The sequence below is a fragment of the Gracilinanus agilis genome, chromosome 1, assembly GCF_016433145.1.
Source record: "Gracilinanus agilis isolate LMUSP501 chromosome 1, AgileGrace, whole genome shotgun sequence".
Lineage (NCBI taxonomy): Eukaryota > Metazoa > Chordata > Mammalia > Didelphimorphia > Didelphidae > Gracilinanus > Gracilinanus agilis.
In genome coordinates, this window is record NC_058130.1 from 793,959,322 (window position 1) to 793,972,811 (window position 13,490).

At 39.2% G+C, this 13,490-nt stretch overlaps 1 protein-coding gene across 1 annotated transcript in view; it reads left to right on the plus strand.

The window, feature by feature from the left end:
* LOC123230517 (zinc finger protein 345-like) overlaps positions 1–13,152 on the plus strand; it is a 35,729-nt gene extending 22,577 nt beyond the window's left edge. Inside the window, exons 7-8 of the mRNA XM_044656655.1 lie at positions 4,026–4,148; positions 11,809–13,152. Coding sequence (XP_044512590.1) covers positions 4,026–4,148; positions 11,809–13,152 — 1,467 coding nt within the window. The remainder of the gene's footprint in view (positions 1–4,025; positions 4,149–11,808) is intronic.
* The last annotated feature ends 338 nt before the right edge of the window (positions 13,153–13,490 follow it).

A 13,490-nucleotide genomic window follows, 5' to 3' on the forward strand; every position in this document is an offset into this window, starting at 1 on the left:
ACGTGCTAAGATATAGTGTTAAATGCTGCAGGCCTTTATAAAGCCTGGAACCTTTTGGGTTATGGATTAGAAATTATAGTGATACTTTGGGTGGTGAACGGACTATTTGGAATGGTTTGGTTGGACGGTACAAGGAATTTTGGATCAAAATAGGAAAGAAATAAGACGGGTGCAGTTTAGTGAGGGATCTTAGTCAAAGTTCCAAGGAGAGAATAAACTGTTTAGAGAATCATTTTAAGTATGTAGATATGAGAGGAGTGAAGAAAGTTTTTAAAGAGTTATATAGAATATTTCCATTAATTGAGTAGACAGAGTAGTTGAATGTAAAAAGTGAGAATGTTTTACTGCTAATAAGATCGAACAATTCTTCTTGTATTTTGAAGCAAGGAAGAACATCAATATTTTATCTCTGAAGTGTTAAAAGGAAACAGGGAAACCCCTATGGATGTTAAATAAATTACTAACCAGTTTGTGTGTGTGAGCTAACTAGTTGGGTAACCCTCCCTTTTTGACAGAGCCAATGGCTGCCCACTGACCCTAACTGAGTAGGGTGACTGCAAAGGAAGTTGCAGATGTATGAACCAGGTTAAGGAACACCTCAGGAATGAAGATTGTCGTTTGGTTAGGATTTTGTTTAGCCTAACCTTCCTCAATGTCCCTTTCTGATCAAACCACTCGTTATGAGATGGGGCATAGCTCGGCTCAAAGTGGGTTATTAATGAGGAGTCAGAAAACAGAGCCCTAAAAGAAAAGCTCCTGAGCATCCCCAGAACTTCTTGCTAAGGGATCTCAGAATCCTGAATCCTTTCCTTAATCACTGCAGAAAGAAATGCCCCGGCCATAATTCTGAGCTGAAGATCCAAACTTAATAGTGGTAAATTAAAGCCGGAGCAGCAAAGGACCCATAGAGACGTACAGCAGGATGTTCTATGGGCTTCTGACAGATAACTAGCAGGTCATTCAGGCAGAAGGTTCAGAGGATGTTAAGAAACTTGCAGTGTGTTTGGTAACAAAGATTTGGAGCATGTGATACAAAGTCCCAACTTCAGTCCCAGGTTAAGAGAAGAGAATTTAATGAATCCTCCAGAACTATCCAACCACTTAGGTCACAGCAACCTTTCTGGGCCACAGTGGTTTGGGGAGCTTCTAGTTGGCCTAAATCCTCAAAGGATCAAACAGTACCTGAACATGCCCAGTTTGTTTTCATGGGATCTCCTCAGGCCAGCTCTAGACTCCCCATTCCCAGTGAGCCCAGCTCCTTCTGCTCGGCTCTCAGCTTCCCTAGAGAAGTACACAGACCTAAAGCTGTTATCCTCCTGACAGAAGTCTTCAATATCCTTCATTTGCTGTAATACTCTGATACACCAAACTGCATCCCATCCGATGCTATGGCCAGTATTCTATTATACTTGATATCTTATACACGATTAATGGAATAACCATGTCTAACTCTTAAAAATTGTCATTGCAGTTACTTATCTAAAGGATTTTATGTGGCCCTTGTTTTATGATCAATAATATAAAGGCAATAAAACAATTTTCCTTTCAATATGTATAAAATAAATTGTAGGAAATCAAAGAAAAGCTGGGTCAATAAAGGTTTCTTGCAACAGATGTGATTTTCGTCCAGAGGTGAAGGAATCCAGTGCACTGAGGAGGCAGAGACTAGTGGGGACAGTAGTGAAAGCTGGAGGAGGAGGGAGAGGAATTCTGGAACAAGGTCAGGAGATGGAGAGTCTCATGTGAGGAACAAGAAAGAGCCCAGTGTCACTGGATTCTTAGACTATGGTAAAGACTAAGAAGAGAGGGAAGGGAGAGTAAGGGGGAAGTCATCAGGGTGACCAGGCTTATAGGTGGCTTCCCAAGAGGAATATCAAGCCCTGGGGTGGTTTAAATGCTTGGGAAGAGTCTAGGCTGAAGAAAGCTCATCCTGGTGGCAGTGGCATAATAATATAATAGAAGTCAGGAATTGGGGTGGAGAGGCAGGCAGGGTCCTGAGGTCCTGGCCTTGGGTGCCAGAGGTAGGGCAGGTAGGGCAGTGGGGACTACCAGGAACTGCCCAGAGTGGACAAGTTAAAATAAGAAGCTGTCTGCTCTCCTTGTAACTGAGCTCTCACTGCATTCTTCCCTTTGAGCCCAGATTTCTCTGCTTTCCTTTTGGCCTGAATTCTTTCTTCCTCCTGGTTCTAAGTGTATCTGAATGAGGACCTTTCACCATCCCTGCTAGTGGTGGTGGCTTCACTTTCCACTGGGCCTCATCCTTCCTCTCTGAACATCCTTTAGCTATTTCAAGAGGAATTCTCCCTGACCTCCAGGGTCTGCTTCCTGCCCCTGCTAAAGTTGTGGCAGAGTGAGAGGGAATTGTTGTGTGAAAGGGAATGCAGGTTCTGGTGCAAAGAACTGTAGCTCTGATATGTTCCTCCCAAGTCATAATGGTGTCAATTGAAGGATATTCCATATAGTGTCGCCATGGGGATGGAGAAAGCCATTTCAGGGGGGTGGAATAGCCCCTGGATGGGTGTAGAGGACATTGGAATGGCCCTTGCAGAGTTTCAGGTTTCTAGATTGTATTTAGGGTCTGGGGAAATGTGTCTTCCTATGCTTGGAAACTCAGCCTTTCCTCATGCTATTCTTCCTCTGGAAGAATATTCCAGTGGCATTCCAGGCTGAACAAAAGGGAATGGGCCAGGAAAGGGTGAAATAGAAGAATATCCAATACCAAGTATAAAATATATAAAATCAGAGGGAGAGATTAAGACAAACAACCTATGTTAGAGGAGAGAACTACCAATCTTTTTTCCCTTTTAGGTCATTTACCCCTAGTCTATTCCATTGATCCATCCTTCTATCCAGTACTATATTTTAATTATTACTGCTTTATAGTACAGTTTAAGATCTAGTACTGTTAGGCCAACATCATTCACATTTTTAGTTCCCTTGATATTCTTGATCTTTTGTTTTTCCAGATTAACTTTGTTATAATTTTTTTCTAATTTTATAAAAACATTTTTTGTTTTGATAGATATGGCACTGAATAAGTACATTAATTTAGATAGAATTGTTATTTTTATCATATTGACTTGTCCTACCCATTTTTCTTTCTTTTAGAGTTTTGATAGTGCCAACTGACCACATTAAATGACCAGTCAATTAATAAGCTATTTAAAATGAAGAAATTTTGCCTCTTGAGAATTCCAATCATTACACTGTCAGTATCTTTCCTTTGAATTATTTGATCGACAAAATAGCATATTTTAAACAGATGGAACACCCTTCTTTTCCTCATCATACTTATTCTTCTTTCCATGTAACTAAATGTAAAATGACTGAATATATTCTAATAATAAATGGCATTTATCATAAAACAAAGACAGAATGTCTTGGCTGTGCTACATCATACCAAGTTGTTCCTGAAAGCCTCAATTTAACATGAGACTAAGCTTCTTCACTTAACTAGAATTAGAGTCCAATATAAGGCCTATGGAATCCTCTTTATGCTTTCATCTAGATAAGAGTATTTCAGACATTTTAGTAAATTAAATAGAGAACTCTTTTTTTCATTGTTTTCTCCTCATTGATCTCTGGTAATATTTTCCCCTTAGAATGTACCATACATGCTACCTTCTCAGAAACTCTTCAAAAAAAATATTCTTACCAGATCTACTCTGACACTTGTGTTAAGAAGGAATTTCAGATCACCTTCTCTCTTTGTCCTCCACAGAATCTCATACATCACTCAGAGAGCACTTCCCATCTCCCTGATTACACAGGGAAAAGCATTTCAGAGTAGGATACTTTTTTCCAGGTTTTACTCTAAACAACATGATTCTTACTTCAGACACAAAGTGCCTTTGTCAATATTCCATTGAGCTCTGAATGTCTGGTCTCCAGTGTTGGCTCTGACACCCTTAAGGGTTCAGAGTTTGGGTAAATCCCTTGCAGTGTTTCAGTTTCCTCCTGTCAGTTGATGAGGGTGGTACTAGATGAATTCTGAGCTCTAAATCTTTTGACTTTCATTGGTTTAGGGGTCAATAACATTCAAGGATGTGGCCGTGGACTTCACCCAGGAAGAATGGTGCCTATTGGACCCTTCTCAGAAAGCACTGTACCTGGAGGTCATGCTGGAGAATGTGCAGAATCTACTCTCTGTGGGTAAGGACCATTTCCTGTATTAATTTTGAATCTGCCATTAAGAGAATGTCTTTATTCTAAGGCAGGTGTGCAGGATTTTGAGCCTTTGTCAATGATTTAAAAAAGCAGAAGTGCTGATCTGTGCCCAGAGTTCTCCTTGTGCCTGCTTTTTATAAAAAAAAAAAAAAGCTTTCTGTTATGAGAAGGTGGGACTTTTCTTTCTTGCCTCTAAAATTATTTCTCCTGACTCCTCATGTACTTGTCTCCTCTTGACTTGGGGAATTTCTTTTTGAATGAGATTGGAATCTCTTGGTTTGAGCTACCCACCCTTAGCACTCTCCATTCAGTTGCTTCAACTATTTTTTAAATAGCTATCTTAATATGCATAAATTCTTTGATTTCTGTCATTGTTTATTTTAATAAATAGATGGATTTATCCATTAAAAATAAATAAAATGAAATTGTTTCTCCTCTGTTTTGCACAGTAAGTGAAAACTTAAACCAGTGTTACAGATTTCTATTCCTGAAGCTAATCTCAGAAGTCATCTAGTTCGGCCTCTAATTAGACCTGAGTTTTGTGTGCAAATGCTCTGTTTATACCCAAGCAGCTTTTCCTTGAAGATGGACATTGAAAGGAACCCTCTACATGCCAATGCAGCCCCTTCCCCTTTGGGCCTGGTCTGTTCTTTAGAAAGGATTTCTTGTTATTAAGTATTAATGGGAGAGGCCAACCCAAGAAAGTGGCATAGCAGAAGCAAAAGCTGGACCAGCCCTGAGAATGTCAAAGCAACCTTAAAATGTGCTTTTGAATGACTAGAGTCACAGAATGAACATGGGTAAGAGAGAGGTTGCTTGAAAGTTAGGCATAAGGGGTCTATTTTGAGGGATAAGGGTCGAACTGGATTTAAAACTGTACACAGAGGACTATAGAGAATCCATCCCTCCCCTGCTCTAGGTTCTGAACCTGGACACAAGCCAACTTTGAGACTCCAGGTACCTTCTTAACCCTACATGATTAGCTCCTCCTACACCAACCCCTTTGAATACAAAGGCTTGGCACAAGGCTGTATGTAGTAAGGTCCCAAAGTCACTTGGCCAGTTCAAGCCTGTGGTAAAGCTTGTACCCCCAGGGCAAAGTCACTCCCAGTTGTCTCATCCCTGCAAGCCATCATCAGTCTCTAGAGGTGACTAAATCAGCAACTTTGAGAGGGCTCAGGCAACAGGTCATGATACCACTTTGGAAGAAATTCAAGTTGCAGAAAACCTGAACTACAGCTGAGGAGAGCAGCAGGAAAAACTGAAGTTTGAGAGAATACCCCCTCTACACTGAGAACTGAGATAGAAATCAAAGTGTGGGGGAAAGTCTGGGAAAATTAGCAAACAGCAAAAGAAACATCTACTCATAGATAATGTCTATGGAGGCAAAGAAGAACAAGGCTCAGATTGATGTGGGGATTGGGATACAAAAGCCCCCACATGCAAAACTTCAGATAATAATGGAAATTGGTCTCAGGTACTGGAAGAGTTCAAAAAGGAATTCAAAAATCAAATGAGAGAAGTGGAAGGAAAATGGAGAAAAGGAATAAAAGGAATGCAAAAAGAAAATTGAACCTGAGAAAGGAAAATTGGTCAAGTGGCCAAAGAAGCACAAAAATCCAATGAAGGAAAGAGTTCTGGGAGGAGACTCAAAATATCAGGAAAGAAAATCATTCTTTAAAAATTAGAATTGGGCATATAGAAGCCAAAGACTTCTTGAGATATCAAGAAACAAAACAAAGTCAGAAGAATTTAAAAAATAGAAGAAATTATGAAATATCTAATTGAAAAGCAATTGAGTTGGAAAATAGATCTAGGAAAGACACTCTAAGATTTATTAGACTATATTTTTAAAAAGCCTGGATGTTATATTACAAGAAATTATCTTAAAAAAACTGCCTTGATTTTCTTTGAATTATAGGTTAAAAGAGAAATTGAAAAAATCCACAGATCACCTCCTGCAATGAATCCCCAAATGACAACTCCCGGGAATATTATAGCCAAATTGATGAAATCCCATGATAAGGAGAAAGTATTGCACTAAGCCAGAAAGAAACAATTCAGATATCTTGGAGACCCAGGGTTGATTACACAGGATTTGGGAGCTTATACATTAAAGGATCTAAATGCTTGAAATATGATACTCTGGAAGGCAAGAAAAAGGGGCTTACAACCATGAATTATTCACCCATCAAGACTGATTATATTCTTTCAGGGAGAAAAATCATGATTTAATAACAAAGGGAATATATATATGTATTCCTGATAAAAAGGACAGAGCAAAACAGAAAATTTGGATGTCCTGATACCAAATTCAAGAGAAGCATAAAAAAGGTAAATAAAAAAGAGAAAATTCACAAGACTCAATAAAGTCAAATTATTTTTATGGCTAGTGGAAAGATAATATTTGTAACTAAGAATTGCTCTCCTTATCATAGTAGTTAGAAGAAATATACATAGACAGAGGGTGTGGTACTAAACTGTTCAGGAAGATATGCAAAAAAAAAATCAAGGGGTTGAAAACAGGATAGCAGTGAAACAAGAAGTAACATGGGGTAAATTATATCAAATAAAGAGCCATGGGAATAAAAACTGTTATAGTGTTGAGGACAATGAAAGTGGTGAGAGGCAATCAATAAAACATTCTCATCAGAAATGAGACTCATTGGGGTATAGAATCTTATCTTACTCTATAGAGCTATAGAAGGAGAATAAGAAACGTAGTGAGGGAGTGGAACAATATAAGGGAGGTGGAATGGGGTCGTGATTAAAATGACTATAGAGAAGTAGGAGGATAGTAAGAAGAGTGTGTAAGGGTTAAAATTGGTGTTTTTGACTCAATAAGAGAGTTATAAAGTAATATTGTGGTCACCAATTTTAAAATATTATAGCTCAAGTTAAAATAACTTTTAGCAGCATTTATTTACAGAGATGGAAAGAGTGAAACTGGGAAATGTACATAAAAGAAACAGATTCTTAACAAGCTCACTAGCCCTAAGAGCTTCTCCAGTGAAGTAAAATCTGGTTCAGCACCTCAACAGTAGCCTTCCTCAAGTCACCATCTCCCAGTGTAGTCTTCAGCCAGAAGTCTTGACCAGCGCAGCCTCCTCTACAGCCTGAGCCACTCACCCAGCAAGCTCCTCCTAAGCCAAGGCAGGAATCTCCGGAACCCATCACTCCAAATGCCAGGAAAAGAATCTTCTCTTGTGTTCCTTTTCCATGTCATTTCCTGTCTCCCCCCCCCTTCTTCATAGAAACCAATTGCAGTCTGTAAGGGTTAAAATTAATTTCTGGATAATAATTATATGAAATTATGTGGTCGCCTATATTTATTATATCTCAAGTCCAAAATTTATTTACAAATATTTACAAAATGGAGAGGAAACAATAAAGTAGAGGAAATGTCAAGGGGGTAGAGAGGTTATCTGACCTATCAACCTAAATGTATCAGTCCAGGTCACCTTAATCCAGGCAGAAATTAATTAGCTCTCAACCAATAAGCCTAGTAGTGACTTAACCATGCAGCCTCCTCCAAGATGGAAACTAATCTCCTCAGAAACTAGGAAAGGAGTCAACTTTTTACTCACCCAATGAAGCAGTCCAGGAGTCAGAGTCCAAGTTGAAGCCAAGCTCCAAGCCCATAATCCAAGCCACAGTCTTGAGCGAGATTCCCTCAAAGGCTGTCTCCAGCCAGAATACAATCCTTTCAGACTTATTTCTCAAAGATAATCTGTTCTGAAGGAGTTCCGGGCTTGCTTTTATGGTGACTTCTTGTCTCTTCCCCTCTTCATGGGGGCCAGTCACAGTTTCCAAATTGTCTATCACTGCCCCTGTGGCAGTATCTGTGGGATCAACTTTTCACCTTCTGAAGGTTAAGTTCTCATCAAAAAGATTCACAGATTCCTGGCTAATTAAATAAAAAATGTTCAGTTTCCTGATTGGTTGAATTTCCAAGGGGGTGAATTTCATAAGTACCTTACTAGCTTCTCACCTAGTACTAAGAAGGATGTTCAATCTTTTGTTGATTCAATTTAAAAGTAGACAAAGGAGAGTTAATTCTGTCTTGTAAGAGGGGAGACTAGACATATAAGGTATGGTAGCCAGAAATGGATTAACTTGATTTCAAAATAAAATAGACCCAAGTCAGGATAACTTTTATGGTGGTTTATTTACAGTTAGGAAGGTTGAAGGTAGGGAAATTGAGAGAGGGAAACTGTGGCCCACACCAGAGGCCAGAACCAGGTAGGAATTTAGAGGCCCCAGCAGAGAGGCACAGAGCTTAATTAAACAAGGTTTCTAGACACAAGGCCTCCTCCAAGAAGAGAGGCCTCCCTAAGGCTAGAGCTTCCAGAAACGCCAAGGGAAGAGAAAGAGAGTCAGCTTAACTCACCCAAGTGACAATTCAAGGGGAGCAGTCTGAGGTCTCACCAGAGATTCTTAAACACCAAGTTCAAAGCTCCAACTCCCCCATAGGAAGTTACCATCATCTTTAAAAGATAGCATCTTTCATCACTTCCTGCATCCACCTCCAACTTCAGGTGGACAAATGGCACTGTTTTGGACTGCCCAAAGGGCAGTCCCTTTGTTTTGATTTGTTACTTACTATCATGTGTGGGTCACAGACCTCCCCCTCCCCCCTTAATTCTAAGTTGAGTGGGGTGACATTATTTCTGGTGGCTAGAGTCTACACAAATGAATGAGGGTGAGCTAATTCCATTCACATAGTCTTCCGTCTAGTTAGCTACTAAGAAGGGGAATTTAAGTTAGTGTTAACTCAAGATAAACAATAGAGTATAGAATTATTTTTCACAAGACTTTAAATTTGCTTAGTTCTACCCAGCAGCTGAATCATCCCCTTTGGAGGTGAGAGTTTTTGACTTGTGAACTCTCTTATTTAAATGTTAAGAAGGGGTACTTTGATGTCTTGATAGATTGAGTTAAAGTTTGGTGATGGATTTCATCAAAAAAGACAAAAAGATCATTCTATCATCACAGGTGGTATGAAGGGAAATAGTATAAGGGAGGGGAAATAGGGGAAGTGATTAAAAGGGAACCATGTGGACAGAAAGTAAAAGGGAAAAGTGTAGGATTAAAAGAGGAAAACAAGGTGAAGGAGAATACAGAGATAGTAATCAAAATTGCAATTATAAATGAAATGAACTCATCCATGAAATGAAAGTGGATAGCAGAGTGGATTAAAAACATGAATCCTGTGAGATGTTTTTTTTATAAGAAACATATTTGGCATACACAAGTAAACATATAGAGAATAAGGTAAGTGGATAATTTTCATAACAATATGGAAATAATTTCTTTAAGTATAAAACTATAGTTCACATCCCCTCATTTTGCTTAGTCTGGCAAGTTTATCCTTATTCCTCCTTCATTCTTCCTTCAAAGCCCAGGCCACATGACAGGAATGGAAAGGAAGGGAATAAGCATTTCAAAATACCTGCTCTTTGTCCTCTACTGGGTAAATGAGTTCATAATTATCATTAAATTCACAACATTCATGTAAGTTTGATAGCCTTATTGTCCTCAATTCATAGTTGAGGCAAAGTGACTTGAAATAACTTACCCAGGGGCATCCATGTATCATCTTTCAGGTGGATTAAATTTGCTTTTCTGACTCCAAGTTCTGATCTCTTATCCTTTCGCTACCAGCTGCCTTTAATTTCTAAATAATGGAGGTTGTACAGTGTGCATATCCTTCTATTACAAGAGGTAAATAAAGATGGAATTTTCTGATTGCAAATGTTTTCCATGCACTCTGCCCTCCTGTAAATGTCCCAACAGTGAATACAACAGAAACCATTCTGTAGTCCTTACTTTGATACTCCCTTTCCTTTACAAGGACCATATTTTTAATTTTTCTCTCCTGATCTCTTCCTTCTTTCTCATTCCCAGGTCTTTCCATTCCTAGAGAAAGTTTTTTCTCCTATTTTCAGCAAGGGAAAGCATCATGGCTGATAGAGCAAAAAGGCCCAAGGAGCTCCTGTTCAGGTGAGTGAGTTGAAAGCAGGTGTATGAGGGCTGTTATCCCAAAAGACTTTTATCTGTTGTGGTGAAGGGAGTGCTAGACTTGGGGACTGACAGACCAATGCTGAATCATGCTGTTCATTTCCTGAGAAATGGTTGTTGAACTCAGTTTAGGGCATGAAACATAATTTATAGTAGATTGTAAAATTATATGAATCTTTAGAGTGTCTGCACTTTGCATCTGTAGAGCAAAGAAAACTTATATTCCATTTTGAAAATTACTGCATGAGATTTAAAAAGAGTAAAGTTGTTTCTCTGTTTGGCATACAAAATTTACCCAGAATGACCATGTAGTAGTACATCCAAAATAATGAGAACAGAATATCTGAAAAGTTACGTGAGATTCACAAAATTATAAGAATAATGGGGGAGTGACTTTTCAAGAATGATAGAAAGGGCAATCTAGAAAGATTGTGCAATACTGTGGACAAAGCATGCTCATGCACAGGGTTTGAATTGTAGTCTACCTACAAGGATGTTCTTTAGGTCATTCCTTCATTTTTTACTCATGATATAAGTTGCAAAATATGAAGAGAATCTTGGACTTGCCTGCATCACAGCTCCATTGTTCAGTTTCATTGTAATTGTATGTTAAAGTCTTTCTAAAATCATCCATTTTGTAGATATGTCCAAATGGTCTATCCAAAGAATAGTCTGCTTGTTTCAGTTTTTTTTTTAAATTTTAAACATTTATTTTGTTTCAGTTTTAAAACTCCTTTTTGACTGGCAAAATAGAATAAAAATCAGTACACTTTCTGCCATAAGAAAAAAGAACTTATATTTCTGTGTGTGTGTGTGTGCGTGTCCTCATTCTTTCTGTGTTTATAGTAATATATGTTTTCTTTATAAGTAGATTTTGAAGTGATGGAGATGTCTACAAAGCTGAGCCTTTTTCTGGAAGACTCTGGCACCCAAGAATGCTTGAATGAGGTTCCTCATGACTTTATTTTAAGAGAAAATTGTGACTCTACTATCAAGGTAAAAAAAAATCCAAAGAGTGACTATGAATTTGATGAAACTGCAGAGAAATTCAGTCAATGTTCGGTCCTAACTCAGTATATGAAATTGACCTCAGGAAATGACTATTGTCAGGATAGGAAATATTGGAAATGTTTTCTTGAAGAAGTAGGATTTGTTCAGTCACCTGAGCAATCTGAAATGCCCGTGTATCAAGGTAACGTTGGAGGAATGGCCTTTGGCTGTAGTTCAGACTTCATTAGACATCCAAAAAGTAAAAGTGTCAAGGTGTTCTCTGTGACTGATAAAGGTGGGAGACCTTTCAGTCAGAACTCTCACCTTGTTGCTAATCAGAGAATCCACACGAGAGAGAAACTTTATAAATGTAAAGAATGTGGAAAAGATTTTACAGAGAGAGGATCTCTTGCTAAACATCAGAGCATCCACAGTGGAGAGAAACCTTTTGAATGTAAACAATGTGGAAAGGCTTTCATACGGAGGGACCATCTTGCTGCACATCAGAGAGTCCACAGTGGAGAGAAACCTTATGAATGTAAACACTGTGGAAAGGCTTTCACACGGAGAGACCATCTTGCTGCACATCAGAGAGTCCACACTGGAGAGAAACCTTATGCATGTAAACAGTGTGGAAAGGCTTTTGCACGGAGACACCATCTTGCTGCACATCAGAGTGTCCACACTGGAGAGAAACGTTATGAATGTAAACAGTGTGGAAAGGCTTTGAAACAGAGGGGCTGTCTTGCTGCACATCAGAGAATCCATACTGCAGAGAAACCTTATGAATGTAAACAGTGTGGAAAGGCTTTCACACAGAGAGACTCTCTTACTGCACATCAAAGCATCCACACAGTAGAGAAACCTTATGAATGTAAACAGTGTGGAAAGGCTTTCATACAGAGGAACCAGCTTGCCGTACATCAGAGAATCCACACTGGAGAGAAACCTTATGACTGTAAACAGTGTGGAAAGGCTTTCATACATAGGGGCCATCTTGCCAGACATCAGACAATCCATACTGGGGAGAAACCTTATGAATGTAAACAGTGTGGAAAGGCTTTCACACGGAGAGACTATCTTGCTGCACATCAAAGCATCCACACAGGAGAGAAACTTTATGAATGTAAACAGTGTGGAAAGGCTTTGAAACAGAAGGGCTGCCTTGCTGCACATCAGAGAATCCACACTGGAGAGAAACCTTATGAATGTAAACACTGTGGAAAGACTTTCTCTAACAGGAGCCATCTTACTGCACATGAGAGAATCCACACTGGAGAGAAGCCTTATGAATGTAAACAGTGTGGAAAGGCTTTCATACAAAGGGACCATCTTGCTGCACATCAGAGCATCCACAGTGGAGAGAAACCTTATGAATGTAAACAGTGTGGAAAGGCTTTCATACAGAGGGGCCAGCTTGCCATACATCAGAGAATCCACACTGGAGAGAAACCTTATGAATGTAAACAGTGTGGAAAGGCTTTCACACGGAGAGACCATCTTGCTGCACATCAAAACATCCACACAGGAGAGAAACCTTATGAATGTAAACACTGTAGAAAGGCTTTCACTCGGAAGGACTATCTTGTTGCCCATGAGAGCATCCACACTGGAGAGAAACCTTATGAATGTAAACAGTGTGGAAAGGCTTTCATACATAGGAGCAATCTTGCCGTACATCAGAGAATCCACACTGGAGAGAAACCATATGGATGTAAACAGTGTGGTAAGGCTTTCACAGAGAGGGGCAGTCTTGCCAGACATCAGACAATCCATACTGGAGAGAAACCTTATGAATGTAAACAGTGCGGAAAGGCTTTCACACGGAGAGACCATCTTGCTGCACATCAGAGCATCCACACTGGGGAGAAACCTTATGAATGTAAACAGTGTGGAAAGGCTTTCACAGTGAGGGCCTCTCTTGCTGCCCATCAGAGAATCCACACTGGAGACAAACTTTATTGTATGGAATAAAATCATGTTTTATTCACCATCAAACATTAATTGGTATTAGTAATCTTTGATTGGCAACTTCCTAAAGAAAATGAGTGAAAGTCTGGTGCCCTTCAAAAGGGACATACTGATTTTTCCTTATGAAGAGGAGAGAGATATCCCTCCCCAGCAGCTATATATATATATAAATATACACCTTCAATTCACTCTTTCCTAATATGGCTAAAACCTCCCCTTTTAAAGAATTATTATGAATTAAGTGCTTAGATTTTGATTATGTGAAGGAAATCATAGAGTAGATTGGGTCATGAGGATAGAATGGCAGCTGGAAAAGAGTAGCAATAGAGTCAAGAAATCTG